Raw genomic sequence first — 17,770 nt, 5'->3', positions numbered from 1 at the left:
AGCCCGTTCACGTTCAGAGTTACTACTGAGAGATATGAGTTTAGTGTCATCATGATATCTATTCAGTCCTTGTTTTTGTGGATTGTTGCACTGAACTTCTTCTTAAAGGGGAATTTTAAGAGTCCCCCTTAAAATTTCTTGCAGAGCTGGTTTGGAGGTCACATATTCTTTCAGTTCCTGCCTGTCTTGGAAGCTCTTTATCTCTCCTTCCATTTTGAATGAGAGCCTTGCTGGATAAAGTATTCTTGGTTGCATGTTCTTCTCATTTAGGACCCTGAATATATCCTGCCAGCCTTTTCTGGCCTGCCAGGTCTCTGTGGAGAGGTCTGCTGTTACCCTAATACTTCTCCCCATAAAAGTCAGAGATTTCTTGTCTCTTGCTGCTTTAAGGATCTTCTCTTTATCTTTGGAATTTCAAGCTTCACTATTAGATGTCGAGGTGTTGAACGGTTTTTATTGATTTTAGGGGGGGATCTCTCTATTTCCTGGATCTGAATGTTTGTTTCCCTTCCCAGATTAGGAAAGTTTTCAGCTAGAATTTGTTCAAATACATATCCTGGCCCTCTGTCCCTTCGGCGCCCTCGGGAACCCCATTTAAACATAGGTTTTTCTTCCTCAGGCTGTCGTTTATTTCCCTTAATCTATCCTCATGGTCTTTTAATTGTTTGTCTCTTTTTTCCTCAGTTTCCCTCTTTGCTATCAACTTGTCTTCTATGTCACTCACTCGTTCTTGCACCTCGTTAACCCTCGTCGTTAGGACTTCTAGTTTGGATTGCATCTCATTCAATTGATTTTTAATTTCTGCCTGATTGGATCTAAATTCTGCAGTCACGAAGTCTCTTGAGTCCTTTATGCTTTTTTCTAGAACCACCGTGGCTTTATAATAATGCTTCTGAATTGTCTTTCTGACATTGAATTGTAATCCAGATTTTGTAACTCTGTGGGAGAGAGGACTGTTTCTGATTCTTCTTTTTGAGGTGAAGTTTTCCTTCTAGTCATTTTGCTCAGTGCAGAGTGGCCAAAAACAAGTTGTATTGGAAAAAGGAGAAAAAGAGAGGAGAGAAAGAAGGAAAGAAAAGAGAAAAAGAAAAAAGAAAAAAGGAAAAAAGAGAAAAAGAGAAAGAAAAACCCACGGGGGAGTATCTTCTGATTCTGTATACTTTAAGTCCCTTGACTTCCCCTGGAACTTGTCAGTCTAGCTGGTCTTCTGGGGGAGGGGCCTGTTGTGCTGATTTTGAGGTGTTAGCACTTGGGGGAGCCGCTCTGCCCCCTGCCTGGTGCAGGGCTCAGTGGGGGTTGTTTACTCCGTGAGGCCCCAGGAGGAACAACCCCAGTGGCGGGGCAGCTCTGCAGCCCTGGAGTCAGCCCCCGCAGTAACTGTGGAGCTCACGGTCTGCAGGGCCTGGAGGTTCCGGGGTGGGGCCGCTGATCTGCTCATCTCGGGGCAGGAGCGTCCTTGCTGTCTTGTGCCCTCTTGGCCTCTGCCTGTCCCGGGGGAGGCAGGATCCTGGGCTGTGTCCCGGCGCCCTGTGCTCCGGGGCCTGCGCTGGTGGATTCGCGCTCCCGGGCCGCCGCCCCGCAGCCCCCTCCGCGGAGCCGCCCCCGAGCGCCCCCGCAGCTGCTCCCGCCCCGCAGCCCCCTCCGCGGAGCCGCCCCCGAGCCCCTCCGAGCTGCTCCCGCCCCGCAGCCCCCTCCGCGGAGCCGCCCCCGAGCCCCTCCGAGCTGCTCCGGGTCCCGCCGTGCGCGCTGCAGCCCTTAGGGAGCTCGGCGCACTCTCCCGGGGGCGCAGGTGTCTGTTAGTGTCCCCGGGAGCCCAGGGCATCCCCGCCCTCCTGGGTCCTGCTCCAGCTCCCTGCGAGCCCCTTTCCACCCGGGAAGGTCGGTGCAGCTCCTGCGTCTCCGGGACGGGGCTCTCCTGTCCTGGGGACCCTCGCCCCGGCCTCAGCCCGGCTCCTCTCGGCCCCTCCCCCTTGGAGGCCTTTTGTTTCTTTATTTCTTTTTCCCCGTCTTCCTACCTGATAGAAGCGCGAACTCTTCTCACTGTAGTATTCCAGCTGTTCTCTCTTTAATTTTTTTTTTTTTTATTTATTTATGATAGGCACACAGTGAGAGAGAGAGAGGCAGAGACACAGGCAGAGGGAGAAGCAGGCTCCATGCACCGGGAGCCCGACGCGGGATTCGATCCCGGGTCTCCAGGATCGCGCCCTGGGCCAAAGGCAGGCGCCAAACCGCTGCGCCACCCAGGGATCCCCCAGCTGTTCTCTCTTTAAATCTCAGGCCGAGGGGATCCCTGGGTGGCGCAGCGGTTTGGTGCCTGCCTTTGGCCCAGGGCGCGATCCTGGAGACCCAGGATCGAATCCCACATCGGGCTCCCGGTGCATGGAGCCTGCTTCTCACTCTGCCTGTGTCTCTGCCTCTCTCTCTCTCTCTCTCTGTGACTATCATAAATAAATAAAAATTGAAAAAAAAAATAAATCTCAGGCCGAATTCGTAGATTTTCAGCATGATTTGAAGGTTATCTAGGTAATTTGGTGGGGACAGGTGATTTGGGGACCCTACTCTTCCGCCATCTTTCCCTTCCCCCAGGATCTCAGTTCTTATTGGATTGTTATTCTCTCCATCCTATCCTATTTTAGGGACATCAGAGAAATACTCCATCTGACATACAGAGACAAGCACTGCTATGATGGGAGAAAGACTGAGAAATGATTCAGGGAGCAGTAGGAGGATAAGGCAAACTGTTGGTAAGAGCCTGAAATTCCAGATAGAAAAAACTGCAAGGCAAAGATGCAAGTTCACACATGAACTTGACAAATAGCTGTGGATGCAGAGGAGCACACACACACACACACACACACACACACACACAATTACAGTTCTCAGTATTAAGGTAGGAAATAATCCTGAGACTCAGATACCCTGGTGGCAATGGGGCCTTTGTAGTGGGTGACAGAAAGCTCCCACTCGGGGTCTCCCCAGGGCTGGGCTGCTCCCCAGCGGTGTGTGAGAATCACTCTGGGTCTGGTGCTGTTTGGTTGGCTCTGGTCTGCAGTGTCCTCAGAACTCAGTGGGCTGGAGCCTAATGCCCCAGTATGCCCACCTCAGGGTCCAGAGTCAGACTTGCTGCTCCTAAGTCAACACTAGGAAATCAGGAAGTATGATTTATAAGTATATTGTTACATTTCTCTGTTCAGAAAGGGGAATACATTCTTCTTAATGAATGGCTTAGGAAATTCCCTCTTTCCTGGTTCCACTCAGATGAGTAGAGGTCCAATCAGTGTAACATACAGCCTCAAGGCTCTTGTACAGTAGAAATCTTCCCTTCCCTGGTTCAACCTCACCTCCAACTGAGTGAGACACCTGCAGTAGGGACAGGAAAGTGTCGATTTATCTCCTCTTTCTTCCTCCCACTGCCTCCATTACATAGAGGAGCATGGCGTAGGGGAACTACAAAATAGGAAAGGACTCACTCAGGACATTTGCAATCCAGCTGAATGTCCCTCATAGGAGTATCCAATGAAGGCCCATGTTGATATCTCCATTGGGATGTTGGAGCAGGCATAGTCCAGGCCTTCTAGGCTTCTACCTCCTCTGTGGTAGAGCAGGAACAGAAAGGCAGCTCCACCTCTTTCTCCTCATCCTACCCAGGAAGACCATATGCAGCCCTCATTGTTTGGCATGTCCCTTGTAACAGGCTCATTAAAATGATCCTTGCTTTCCCTTTCCTCGACCTGTCAGCTGTCCTTTCCTGACCCAGGATGGGAATCCAGGATGGCAATGGTATATTAATAATATCTTAGCCACAGAAGGATTTCATAACTTGTTATGGACATTTGAAATCTTGGCAGAAATTTGTAAAACAGACCTTCTCTATCACCCTGTTGCAGTCACACAGCACCCTCCCTGGGGCCTCTTGTGACCACAGTCACCCTGGGTTGCTTTTCCTTCTGCTCTCTCATGAGAATGAGAACATGACAATCACTGAAAGGTTAAGCAGCTGCCCAGAGTCAACCAGATGTAGTGAGCAGTGCTAGGCTCAGATACCTGGTTGGGGCAGATGCATTGACTCTACGTGAGGTCACAGCTGGGGTCAGGAAGTGAAATCCACAGTGAACGTAGCTTCTGCACTCTGATCTCCATGGGTGGAAGTGAGTTAGCCCCTGAGCTGGGCACATTGCGCAGCCTCAAGTAGTAACTTTGCAGGCAGTGTCTGCACCTATCTGAAAGCCAGCCTCACAAGGGGCTGAATGTGGACTTCTCACTAGTCTGGGTGCTGACATTAGAAGAACAAACTCAGGTAGGATGCAGCAGGGCTGGTCTGAGAACGCCCCTACCCTTCCCTGGGATTCTGGGCTGAAGATGCTTAAATAATCTTGCATAAGCTTCAAGCAAATGCTGTAGGAGTCCCACCCTCTGGAATGGAGAAAGTGAAGCTGGTTCTCCCCCTTTTTGAGATTTCCAAGAATAGAAACTGAAAGCCACCCTTGCTTAATTCCCTCCAGCTTGGGCTGGGAGCCTGCCACCACCTTTATCCAGAAATTATACAACTCTGAGCAGAAAAGGCACTGAAACAGAAAACCCTGCAATTTTGTACTTCCTAACTCCTTTTCTTTCCTTCTCTCTAGGCTCTTCCTAGGACACCCCAACCCAACACAATTCCATTCCTTCCTTACAGAGTATCCTGGATCTGAAACCAGTTTTGGATGGTCCCAGAGGAAACTGTCTCTGCTTAATGGCTGGACCCCCCCACCCCGCCCATGATGGCTAATTTCCAGGAAGACCACTGATTTCTGCATGATCACAGTCACCTGCTGCTTCTTGGAGCAGGAAAGTGAGAGAACTCCTACTGTTCAGCTTGGCTAATAAGCCTGCTAGTGTGAAGACATGAAAGGTGGAGTCTGAGTTCAGGGCAGGAGAGCTTGGGAACTGGTTTATCCATTTCAGTGAATATTCACAGCAGGGCTCCTCTCTAGCATTCTTCAGGGACAAAACTTGGCACCCAAACTCTTTGTCTGCTTCAAACCCATTCAGCCCTCCAGTATGGAGGCAATGAGCCTACCACCTCTAGGTTCATAGCATTGAGGGTCTTCTGATGGGTATAGGGTTGGAAAATGACAGCAAGTTTTGCCATTCATATTCTCATAGAATCTAAGTAGGATGTAAGACAATGACAATTTCTAGGGTAGCCTGGGATTGGGACAGTCTGTCTGGAGCACCAGCTGGACCTTCTGTGGGTTAGGGACTGGGGGTGGGGTTTCAGGGACAAGCTGCCTAACAGACCTTAGACAAAGTATAACAATGCGCATGTATATCTGCGTTGGAGAAACTGTCCCTGTTGCTGGACACGAGTTCCATCGTTCACAGATGAAGTCAGTGAAGTGGACTCTTGAATACTCTCTTCCTAGAGAGGTCCTTTTGTACTTCATGCCCATTGGTGATTATTAAACTTTCCTGGAACAAATCAATATGTAGATTTTTTCCCTCACCCCTTCCCTATGATGATAAAATGGGGGAAATGTGGGTCTTGGTCCACATTGGGTTCAAAATCACGGAAGTCCTTGCTACCTTGGATTTCTAGTCTGGTCCATGGTTGATCCCTGCTTCATGGCTCAAGATGATTGGGCATGACATGAACTCTAAAGGATCCTGCATGGGAAATCCACTAATGAGTGCTTTTCATTCTGCTTCTTAGTTTATGAAGTCTATTAGGTCCATTATAACAAGAGTTCAAAAAAGTTACCCAAAGGAATAGAATACAATAGATTAAAATGAAGGGAAGGCAAACTGTTGGTAAACTCTTTCTTCAGGTGTATGCATGTGTGTTGAGTATGTACTTAGTTCCTATGTGGAATGCATCTCTCACTGCCAGTGTCCTTCAGAAAACTTTGAAAGATCTGCATATAAGGTCTGATTATCTTTGCAAACACAACTGCTGAGCTCCCTCCATAAAGGCCTATGTATCTTTGCTCAGGGACTTTCAAACTCTGTTTGGAGAGGGAAGATCAGAGGCACAACATGAGTAGGATCTACAGAAAGGGAGATTGGGCTTGCATTGGGCTGGTCTCGGCTTCTCAACTTCTGGGTCAGTAATCTGAGCCTCATGTCCTACAGACACATGTGCACTGACCATTCCTGGAAGACTTGCAAATTCTCATGGAGTTACCCTTGTCCCAACCTGGCCTGGCACTGTCACATGGGCAGTACTGCCTAAAAGGATTCTGAGAGGATCCCATGTGCAAGGTTGTATAGAATCAGGTGCAAGACAGGAACCAGATGAGCAGGTAGTGGGGGACAGGGAGCTGTGGTTAGTGCTATGGGGCCTCAGTCACCCCTCCAATAGAGTCTAGCACAGGTGCTCAGGTGAGCAGATATGTGAAAAGTCCACAGTTGGGTCAGATATGGTCACAGAAATAGTCTGGAAGAGGGTAGGTTTATGCTCACCTCCCACACCTACTTTGGGATGGGGGGAGGTCATACTTTTCCCCAGCCTCTACTTGTTTTCCAAAGGGCTGTGGCAGAACTGGCTACAACATTTCAGATGACAGATTAAGGAAGAAAAGTTAATTTATCCATCAGCCAGTAAGTGGGAGATATGCAATGGTACATTGTGCTTCATTCATCTAATAGAAATGTGTCCCACACCTGCTGGCCACTAGGCAGAGCCTAGGGAATTATTTACTGTAAGTACCAAGACCTGCATATATATTATTATGATATCAAGTATTTAACATGGGATAACACAGTTACTTTCAGGGACTTTAACTTTTTGAAGAGAGCAGGGTTTTTTTTTTTTAATTGATCTAACACACAAGAAGTTAAGGTGAGACGGGTGCATATGGAGGTTGTGATGGGGTTTAGACAAACCAGGGAAAGGATTGAAGGGCTCTAGCTCAGTTCTTATGTTCTAGCTCTCCTAGGCCTCAAAGGACCTCTGATAAGGACATCTAGCCTTCCCCATCCCATAGTAGGGGCAAACTTACAGGTAAACAGAATCCATACCCTTGTCCCATGCTCAGGAGCAGAAGAAAGCCCTTCATACAATCAAGTCAGTGAGCCTGGAATTCACCAAGGAGATTGTTTCCCTGGAGCCATGATGACAGTTCAGGCTTCCAGGAACCTCTATGTACCCCATAAATAAGAATCCAGGTTATTCTGAATAATAGTCAAGAGAGCCCTTAAAGAAGGCTTTGAGTACAAGGTCAAAGGAGGGCTAATCTTAGATATTCTCATTCCAGACTGTTCCTTCAGCTTGAGCCAGCCCAGACCTCCATCTTTCTGACTTCTATCCAGCTTTGGCCATATGTGCTTTGCCCAACCACCATGTCATTCACACCCTCACCTGCCTCAGGGCATTTCCACTCCTTGCAGGAGGAGGCACCATCCTTGTTGACTATTGCACTTCTCTTGGTGAAGGACCCTGAAGACTTTGTGGGCACAGGCCTCGGAAGATTCTGGTCCTTAAGCAGATGCGATGGTGATCACATCATAATCCATAGCTTCCTTCCCTCTGAACTCCCAGCATCTCCTGATCATTTCATTAGGCATCTCTATCTCCCAATGGGGGTCAAGTTCACTGCAACATTTTCTGAGAAGTGGGAACACATTGTGGGTTTTCCCTTCACACTTGGAAATCAGTGAGTTTTCTGTAATGTGTAGTGAGGATGGGAGTTGAGAGAGGACTGTGATTTCCATTCTCTCCACAAATTAGTAAGGGTGTATCCAGGAGGAAGTAAATGGCAGTTAACAGCAACAAATGGACCCACATCCCCAAGAGAAGCATCTTAGCATCCAGCCATTCCTTGGCCTCTGGAACTGGAGATTCAGCATTAAGTAGGATCATCCTCCCCTCCTGTCCAGACAGAAACAGAGAATCACACTGTGGGTTTAAATCTTGGGTCCCAGGTCATTGCTATGCCATTTAAGGCTTGTTTCTCATCTGTGAGACACTGTTTCTTCATCTGTGACCAGGAATAATACTATTTCTTGTCTAACAGAGCTTGGAGAAGATTAATCAAGAAAAGGCATGCAGAAGATCCTGCCCAGACAGACTCACAGATCAGAATCTTCATACACTGCAGTAAGAGTTGGAGGGAGTAAGAAGAACCAGAGAAAAGTCTTCCTCAGAGATCCTAATAAGACCAGAGAAGATTCACCAAGAGGTTACTGGGAGGCCTGCCCAGAGCTCCACTCGGACCTTAGCATGAAATCCTCACTGGAGACATGTGAGGTAGGTAGCATAGCTTCCTGGCTTGCACAAGACAGAACACCAGGGACCAGTTTTCAGTGTGAAAACATTCACATTACCATGGGCCCAGCTTGTCTGCAAACTCTGTCAGGGCTCTTGGCAGTTTCCTCATTGGCAGGGTGTGTCTAGGCCTAATGCTGGATGAAAGTATTCAGAGAAGACTGGGGGGCAGTGATGCTAGCAGGACCCACCAGTGGAGAGGAAAGCCAGTGTGATAGGTAAAGTGTGCACCATGGGACCTGCAACTCAATATGAAATTTGTTCTACAGATGAGACTGCAGTCCTTTTGAGCAGAAACCTGAACATTTGGGTGTGAGTTCTCATCTTCAGAAGCATCTGAAGACCCCATATATGGCTCTGGGAGGGAAGAAGCCCTCATGCAATAGAAGGCCTCATGGCCTCACAGGGAAACTCCTCAGCAAAGAGTCAATCTTGAATTAGAAAATGTTTTAAAATTTGTATTGGTGCACATAGAGATAGTAGATGTCTTTTTTTTTAAATAAATTTATTTATGAAAGATACAATGAGACAGAGAGAGAGAGAGAGAGAGAGAGAGAGAGAGAAGCAGAGACACAGGCCGAGGGAGAAGCAGGCTCCAGGCAGGGACCCCGAGGTGGGACTCCATCCGGGGTCTCCAGGATCACGCCCTGGGCTGAAGGCGGCGCTAAACCACTGAGCCACTGGGCTGCCCTAAGAGAAAGTTTATAGGAGAATTTAAATACTTATAATCACAATAGTGACAAAGATAAACAATCAAGTACAAAAATAAGTACTGACTTAAAAAATCAGTAGGATATCATTTGGAAAATTACAACTTAATTATTGAAGTGGATGAGGGCCTGGGATTTCTTAGGTATGCGATTAGTGGTGAAATATATGGAAAATGGGGGAAAATGCACTTTTCACTGTTGTTAAAAATAATTAAATTGTTCTTGACTCTGAAGACATAAGTATTGAGAATGGGTGAGTCCTCAGGATTGAAAGGTATGGAGAGTTGGAACAAGTTTGCTTCTGCCCTGTAGACCTTCTTAGTGGGACATACTGCTCACCCAGTCAGGGAGGAGATGTACCTATTACCTGCCTGACTGAGCAACCCTCATTATGCTCTTCTGCTCAAGCCCACTTCATCCATAGACTGCTTATGAGCTGACTATTGGTACCACAGCTGCTATGCATTCCTCAGCAGTCTCTGAACCCCTAACATGTGCACATCTCCTGAATGAATACCTCTGCTGCTTTTCTTTTCAACAACTTTATTGGGATATAATTTACACATTCTGTGATTCATCTCTTTTAAGTTTTCAGTAGTTTTGAATATATTCACAATGCTGTACCCCTGTCACAACCAAATTTAGAACATTTTCATTATCCAGAAGATATCCTGTACCTCTTGACTGTTGGCTTTTTTTTCCCTTATGCCATCTGCACTTCAAATCTAGGAAATCCCCAATATATTTCATAGAATACATGGTCTGATGTGATGTCTGCTTTCACTGAGTATAATGTTTTGGGGTTCATTCATGTTGTGGCAAGTATCATACTTCATTTTTTTTCTTTCCCAATGCTGTTCTCTTGTATGGAAAGATCATTTTTGTTTATCCATTGAACAGTGGGTGGGCAACTGTGTTAATTCCCTTTGAAGGCTACTGTTAATAATGCTGCTGTGAACATCTGCATGCAGGTTTTACGTAGATGTATGTTTTCACCCCTCTTATGTATACACCTAGGAATGTAACTGCTGGGTCATTTGGTGACTCCATTTAAGTTATTTTATTAGTTTTATTGAAAAATAACTGGCATACCTCACTGTATGAGTTGAAGGCATATAGCATGATGATTTGATATCAGTGATGTCAAATAGGCATATACAGGATGTATTGACACAGTAAATTAACATATATTATGACGTAATTCCTGCAATAGGTTAAGCTAAAATCCATCATCTCAATAAAAGGAAAAGAAAGAAGAAAAAAGAGAAAAATTCTCTTGTTATGAGAACTCTTAGGATATTTTATCTTGACAACTTTCTTATGAATCATACAGCAGTGTTATCTATCGTCATCAGGTTGTACATTACATCCCTAGTGCTTACTTATAACTGAAATCTTGTACCTTTTGAACATTTCCTCCAACCTCCTCTCTCTCATGTCATGACTCTGCTGTTTCCTAAGTCTGTTCTCTTTTTCTATGAATTTATTTTCTTTTTAAATTCCACACATCAGATTATGTAGTGTTTGCCTGATTTATTTTACTTAGCATAATGCTTTCAAGGTACATCCATGTTGTTACAAACGGTAGGATTTCCTCATTTTTAATGGTTAAATATGTGTAAATTTTTGACAAACTATCAAACATTTTTTGCAGAGGCCTGCTGTTTCTCATCTAAATGCCTTTGCAGGGAGTTGATTGTGGATCTGACACCCTCAGTTTGGGATACCAGATCTGATGATACCTCTGCCATCCTGTGTGCCTGGCCCTCCTAACTCCACTGCTTTTTCCCACTTCTGCAGGTCACTCCACTGCTCAGCGATGTGACACAGCCCACCCACTCTCTTCACACACCATTACTTACATCCTCCAACTATGATATGCCATACAATATGGGCTGGAGTAGCTTATCTAAGGAGACTGCCATAAACATTGAAAAGGCCTTGGGAGGAAGGAAGTTGCTGGAGGTGGTCCCTATGGTCAGGGAGACCCTGGAGAGAGCATCCAGTGTCCCATTGAGAATTGCTGTGACTGGGGACTCTGGCAATGGCATGTCTTCTTTCATCAATGCACTGCGGGGAATTGGGCATGATGAGGAGGATTCAGCTCCCACAGGGGTGGTAAAAACCACCCAGATTCCCACTTGCTACTCTTACCCCCACTTTCCCAATGTGGAACTGTGGGACCTACCTGGAACAGGGGCAGGCACCCAAAGTCTGGAGAACTACCTGGAGGAGATGAAATTTAGCTGGTATGACCTCTTCATCATTATTGCATCTGAACAGTTCAGCATGAATCTTGTGAAGCTTGCCAAGGCCATCCAGGTCCTGGGAAAGAGATTCTACATTGTCTGGACCAAGCTGGACAGGGACCTCAGCACAAGTGCTCTCTTGAAAGAACGTCTCCTGCAGAATATTCAGGAGAATATTCAGGAAAATCTCCAGAAGGAGAGGGTTTTCGAACCCATCATATTCCTGGTCTCCAGCTTTGAGCCCTTATTGCATGACTTCCCAGAGCTTAGGAACACCTTGAACAGGGACATTTCTGATATCAGGTACTGTGGTCCCCTAAAGAATCTGTCCCACACTTATGAGAAGGTCATTAGTGACAAAGTGACCATGTTCAGGGGGAAAATAGCCTCAAAGTCTTTTGACACCCTTGGCATTTGGAATGCAGATGATCTTGGGGAGTGTCTGATAGCCTACCACTTGTTCTTTGGTGTGGATGATGAGTCTCTCCAACAGATAGCTCAGAGTATGGGGAAACCCATGGAGGAGTACAGGGCCATTATGAAGTCTCGGGATCTGCACACTATCATTAGAGGGGACTGGGCAGTATCTTGCATGAATTGTAATACATCCTCTTGCTTATATACAATTCTGAGGTACATCCCACTGTTAGGCGACTTTATTATCAACTTTCTGAGAAAGTGGAAACACAGACGCCTCCTGGAAATAGTGGCTGAGGACACCAGAACCATCTTGAAGAAAATCCTGAAAGACTCCATCATCTGAAGAGTTGATGTCATCAGGAACCTTCTAGAGGGAAGTCAGAACATCTGGTATCCTATATTCACACTGTACCCTTTCTGAATTCCCAATCAAGATCACTTACTTCCACTTTTATTGAATCTAAGTTTCTTGAGGTAAATGAGCTGACTTGCTCATTTTGAACCCATGTCACGAAATTCCCAAATATGTTCTACTTCTTGCCATTTGTTAAATGAGCCTGGATCCAAAGGTGGAAGAAAAGATTTGCTCAGTGTGACACACAGTCTTATTGTGACATCCACCCCTTAACGCCATTTATCTGATGCCCATGTTCTTTCACCTCTCACCTCACATTCTGTGGACTCATACAATCTTGACCTGCCCCTAGGTCAGTGGTAGACACTCTAAGATGGCCTCCAACATTTTCTCCTGTTTTTAGGGCTATGTTTAATCCCTTCCCCTAGAATGACTAATAGAGTATGACAGCAATAATAAAATGTCCATAAATTCCAAAATTTTGTTATGAAAAGCCTGCAGCTCTGTCTTATAAACACTCTGCTCACTGGATCTCTCTTGCTCCTGCTCCAGCTCTCTGTCTCCCTCCTACTCTCCCTCTCCTTTTTTCCCCTCTCTGCCTAGAAACCATAGAAAGTTTATACTAACCTGCTGGAGAGGCTCTGAAGCATCAGAGGCAGCCTGCACTAACTGCCAGCCATGTAAATAAGTCATCTTGGGAGTAAATCCTTCACCCTAGCAAGATTTCAGAAGAGGCAACTCAGCTGATAGCTTGACTACCACCTCAGGAGAGACCCTTATCCAGAGCTACACAACTAAAACTGCTCCTAGATTACTGACCCCCAGAAACTGTCAGCAAATAAACACTAGTTTTAAGTCACTAAGTTTCAGAGTAGTTGTTCCACAGTAACAGAAAAAACAATACCAACAAGAAGCTCCTTACAGAACTAGTAGTTGTGAGTGACCTCTTCCCTCTGTGATTCTCACTCCTGCATGGACCCAGCACAAAGGAGCTGTACCCTCTCCAATCACAGCCCTTCCCTCCTTGGCCTCTGGATGTGCATTTCCCTGCATTCGACTGAAGGACCAGCTGCTGTCAACATTCACAGGTCATTTCATCAAGCCTCAGGCCACACAGAGTCATCCTGTTTGGGGCTCTATATTTAAGAAGAAAAAGCAGGGAAAAAAAGAAGTAGCTAGACAGAGCAATGCTCAGTGGTGAGAAAGAGAGGAAATGACAGTAGAATGGGACTACTCCCCTGAGGAAGAGCAGGCTAGGGATCTCTCTGAAGGTGTTCTATACAATACTTTTAAATTCTCATTATCACTTGCACTAGTTGCTCTCCCAACCTGGAGCACAGGGCTCACTCTTATCTGTCCATTATGTTGGTGGTGCTGGTGCTTCTTGGATTTCCTCTTGCCTGGTCATTTACATTGAGTCCATTCTCAAAGTGAGAAAAAAGTTCTCTGTGTGGTATACTTTCTGAGTCTTCACGTTTTGAATTAATGCCTTTATTTTGTGATCACTCTCAATAGTTTAACTGAGTTCTGAATTCTAGATACAACAACATTTTCTCTTAGAACTCTAAAGATCTATCTTCTTCAAGCATGCCTTGTTGCCAGTAAAAAGCCCAATGCCAATTCCATACTTATTCCTTGGATGGTCACCTGTTTGTCTCCAGGGAAAATTCATCCCTGGGGTTCAGTAGTGTCACCAGGCACTAGTGACCTGGAGTACTTCCACTTACCACTCAGTATTCAGAAGGCTCTTTAAATGACAGCTGACGTGAAAAGACATGGAGGAAACTGAAATGCATATTACCAAGTGAGAGAAACCAATCTGGAAAGGATAAATACTGCACAATTCCAAAGGCATAACATTCTAAAAAAGGCAAAACTGTAGAGTCAATAAAAAGACCAGTGGTTTCCAAGTGTTCAGAGGAGGTAGGGATAAGTTGATGGAGCATAGAGGCCAGTGAAACCAGTCTGTGTGATATGACAATGGTGGATCAGTGATGGATAAATTATACTTTTGTCAAAACCCATAGAATACATAGCACCAAGAGTGACCCCAATGTAAACCATGGATGTGGAGGGAGAAAGATGGATCAGTTTGGGTTCATGAATTGTACAATGAATGATGTGAGTTGTTGATAGTGGGGGCTATAGGTGTGTGAGGGCAGGGGATACATGGGAGCCTTCTGTACCTTCTTCTCCATTTTGCCATGACAGTAAAACTGTTTTGAGATATAGTCTATTGAAAAAGATAATGTCTGCTGACATCATTCTTCACCCTTGGCTTTGTCCTTTATTGCATTTTCTAAGTGTTACATGTATTCAGCTGCTCATTACAGTAGAATATATATGATACTACTTACACACATACATATACACAATGTAAAGCAAAACATAAATACCTGTGAACTCAGCTCCCAAATTTAAAGCTAGAATGTTTCTTATATCATTGAATATTTCCACCCACTTCACCCCATATCCTGTCTCTCTGCATCTCTTCTCAGACATACAGCACCTTCAAATTTTGTTTTTAAAAACATGTTTTTTTTTTAACATTTTTTGCTTCCTTCAGTTTTTACCATAGATGTGTGTTAACTTAGATGATGTATTATTTAGTTTTCCTTGTTTGGATGTCTTAGAAAAACATGATTATTTTGTGTGCCATCTTCTATAAGCTTCTTTTAATTGTTTCTATCAGAGGTGTTTCTGTTTTGCCAAGAGAGCATATATAATCTCTCTTTTCCCTGTAAATGGAAATTTGAGTTTGGGGTTCTTTAAAGTTGTTTCTCTTCAACACAGTTCTGCTATAAACATCTTACACATGTTTCTGGTACACCTATGTAGAACTTCCTCCAGAAATAGGAGTGGAAGTTCTGGGTCATAACATATGGATTCTTACACATTTCACAAAAGGAAGAGAATGTGTTACTTACCAAACAGTATCAAATTTCCCATCATTTAGGTATTACCTGTATTTCTATCACTACTGGATATTGAGAAGGATCTCATACCCACAAAAGCCCACAAAAGCAAGTGTTGACACTGTGCTTCTAGTATCATCAACTGGAGAATGTTGCGCGCTCTGCGGCAACACGATCAGGGTCCCGAGGGTAAGGGGATGAGGAAAATAAAAGAAAAGTAAAGAGATGGGGACAGAAGGGACACGGTGGATGATGTCCAAGCAGTGCCAGCTTTATTCAAGGTTCTACAACATTTTATAGCATGAGCAAAACAAAGCTAAGAAGGTATCTATTTTTAGCATGTTTGTGAAACCCTCCAAAGTTTCCCTTTCTCAGCATGCAAGACAGACCCACTGGTGCCAGAAGACCTTGGTAAATAGATAAGCTTGTTGCTCCAGATGTGCATACTTGAAAGAAATATTAGATATGGTTAACAGACCAGCAAGGACAGCACAGACCCTTATTTACATTTATGACCAGGCCAGAATAAGTTGTATCTATTGTGTTATGTGGGCGATCACGTACAAGTGAGCCCTGAGAACCATTGCTCAAGCCCTTTCTCAAGCGTCAACCAATTATCCACCCTTCAGGCTCCTGAGCTTTTCGAGTGAATGAGGGATGCAAGCCCGGGCCTGGTTTGGTTCAGTTACTCCAGCTAGTCCGTGGTCGCCCACAGGAGTATCTGAGATTTAGGCTGTCTGGTTGCAAAATGGGCATCCTTCCTTGTGGAGTCTGTTTCCTATCTTCACTAGGTCTGGGTAGACCTTCTTTTGAGACCACCACATTTGCCTTTATTTCATAAACCAGCATGTGACTGTGACCTTCAGAGCCTCCTTATTCTTTTTTGTATAATTTTTTATTGGAGTTTGATTTGCCAACATATAGTATAACACTCAGTGCTCATCCTGTCAAGTGCCCCCGTGAGTGCCCATCACCCAGTCACCCCCACCCCCGCCCTCCTCCCCTTCCACTACCTCTTGTTCGTTTCCCAGAGTTAGGAGTCTCTCATGTTCTTTCACCTTCTCTGATATTTCCTACTCATTTTGTCTCCTTTCCCCTTTAATCCCTTTCACTATTTTTTTATATTCCCTGAATGTATGAAATCATATAATGTTTGTCTTTCTCTGATTGACTTACTTCACTCAGCATAATACCCTCCAGTTCTATTCACATTAATCAAATGTGGGTATTATCATTTCAAATGGCTGGGTAATATTCCATTGTATACATAAACCACATGTTCTTTATCCATTCATCTGTCGATGGACACCGAGGCTCCTTCCACAGTTTGGCTATTGTGGACATTGCTGCTAGAAACATTGGGGTGCAGGTGTCTCTGTTATGCACAGCATCTGTATCTTTGGGGCAAATCCCCAGCAATGCAATTGCTGGATCATAGGGTAGCTCAATTTTTAACTCTTTAGGAATCACCACACAGTTTTCCAGAGTGGCTGCACCAGTTCACATTCCTACCAACAGTGTAAGAGGGTTCCCTTTTCACCGCATCCTCTCCAACATTTGTTGTTTCCTGTCTTGTTAATTTTCCCCATTCTCACTGGTGTGAGGTGGTATCTCATTGTGGTTTTGACTTGTATCTCCCTGATGGCAAGTGATGAGAAGCATTTTTTCATGTGCTTATTGGCCATGTGTATGTCTTCTTTGATGAAATTTCTGTTCCTGTCTTCTGTCCGTTTCATGACTGGATTGTTTGTTTCTTTGCTGTTGAGTTTAATAAGTTCTTTATAGATCTTGGATACTAGCCCTTTATCTGATAGGTCATTTGCAAATATCTTCTCCCGTTCTGTAGGTTGTCTTTTAGTTTTGTTGACTGTTTCTTTGGCTGTGCAGAAGCTTTTATCTTGATGAAGTCCCAAGAATTCATTTTTGCTTTTGTTTCCCTTGCCTTCCTAGATGTTTCTTGCAAGAAGTTGCTGTGCCCAAGTTCAAAAAGGGTGTTGTCTGTGTTCTTCTCTAGGATTTTGATGGATTCCTGTCTCACATTTAGATCTTTCATTCATTTTGAGTTGATCTTTGTGTAGCTGTAAGAGAATGGTCCAGTTTCATTCTTCTTCACATGGCTGTCCAATTTTCCCAGCACCATTTATTGAAGAGACTGTCCTTTTTCCAGTGGATAGTCTTTCCTGCTTTGTCAAGTATTAGTTGACCATAGAGCTGAGGGCCCATTTCTGGGTTCTCTATTGTGTTCCATTGATCTATGTGTCTGTTTTTGTGCCAGTACCACACTGTCTTGATGATCACAGCTTTGTAGTACAACCTGAAATCCAGCCTTGTGATGCTCCTGGCTTTAGTTTTTTTATTTTTTCTTCAATATTCCCTAGGCTATTTAGGGTCTTTTCTGAGTCCAGACAAATCTTAAGATGATTTGTACCAACTCTCTGAAGAAAGTCCATGGTATTTTGATAGGGATTGCATTGAATGTGTAAATTGCCCTGGGTAGCATAGATATTTTCATAATATTAATTTTTCCAATCCATGAACATGGAATATTTTTCCATCTCTTTGTGTCTTCCTCAATTTCTTTCAGAACTGTTATGTAGTTTTTAGGGTATAGATCCTTTCCCTCTTTGGTTAGGTTTATTCCTAGGTAACTTATGCTTTTGCATGCAAATGTAAATGGGATTGACTCCTTAATTTCTCTTTCTTCAGTCTCATTGTTCGTGTATGGAAATGCCACTGACTTCTGGGCATTGATTTTGTATCCTGCCACACTGCTGAATTGCTGTATGAGTTCTAGCAATCTTGGGGTGGAGTCTTTTGGGTTTTCTACGTACAGTATCATGCCATCTGCGAAGAGGGAGAGTTTGACTTCTTCTTTG

General features: G+C 44.5%; 1 protein-coding gene across 5 annotated transcripts in view; it reads left to right on the top strand.

The window, feature by feature from the left end:
- The window catches only part of LOC140641095 (immunity-related GTPase family M protein 1-like), a 37,075-nt gene extending 22,825 nt beyond the window's left edge, over positions 1–14,250 (top strand). The window contains exons 2-4 of one of the 5 annotated variants that reach the window (XM_072840407.1): positions 4,676–4,831; positions 7,995–8,227; positions 10,756–14,250. In XM_072840407.1, the coding sequence (XP_072696508.1) occupies positions 8,024–8,227; positions 10,756–11,967 (1,416 nt within the window). In that variant the 5' untranslated portion in view covers positions 4,676–4,831; positions 7,995–8,023 and the 3' untranslated portion in view covers positions 11,968–14,250. Of the gene's footprint in view, positions 1–4,625; positions 4,892–7,994; positions 8,228–10,755 lie in introns of all 5 variants that reach the window. The other 4 variants (XM_072840406.1, XM_072840404.1, XM_072840403.1 and 1 more) reach the window with 4 other exon arrangements.
- Positions 14,251–17,770: the final 3,520 nt, after the last annotated feature.

The sequence above is a fragment of the Canis lupus genome, chromosome 10, assembly GCF_048164855.1.
Source record: "Canis lupus baileyi chromosome 10, mCanLup2.hap1, whole genome shotgun sequence".
In the NCBI taxonomy this organism is placed as follows: Eukaryota; Metazoa; Chordata; class Mammalia; order Carnivora; family Canidae; genus Canis; species Canis lupus.
Note: the sequence above shows the minus strand (reverse complement) of the source record. Positions and strands in the feature narration are given on the sequence as shown.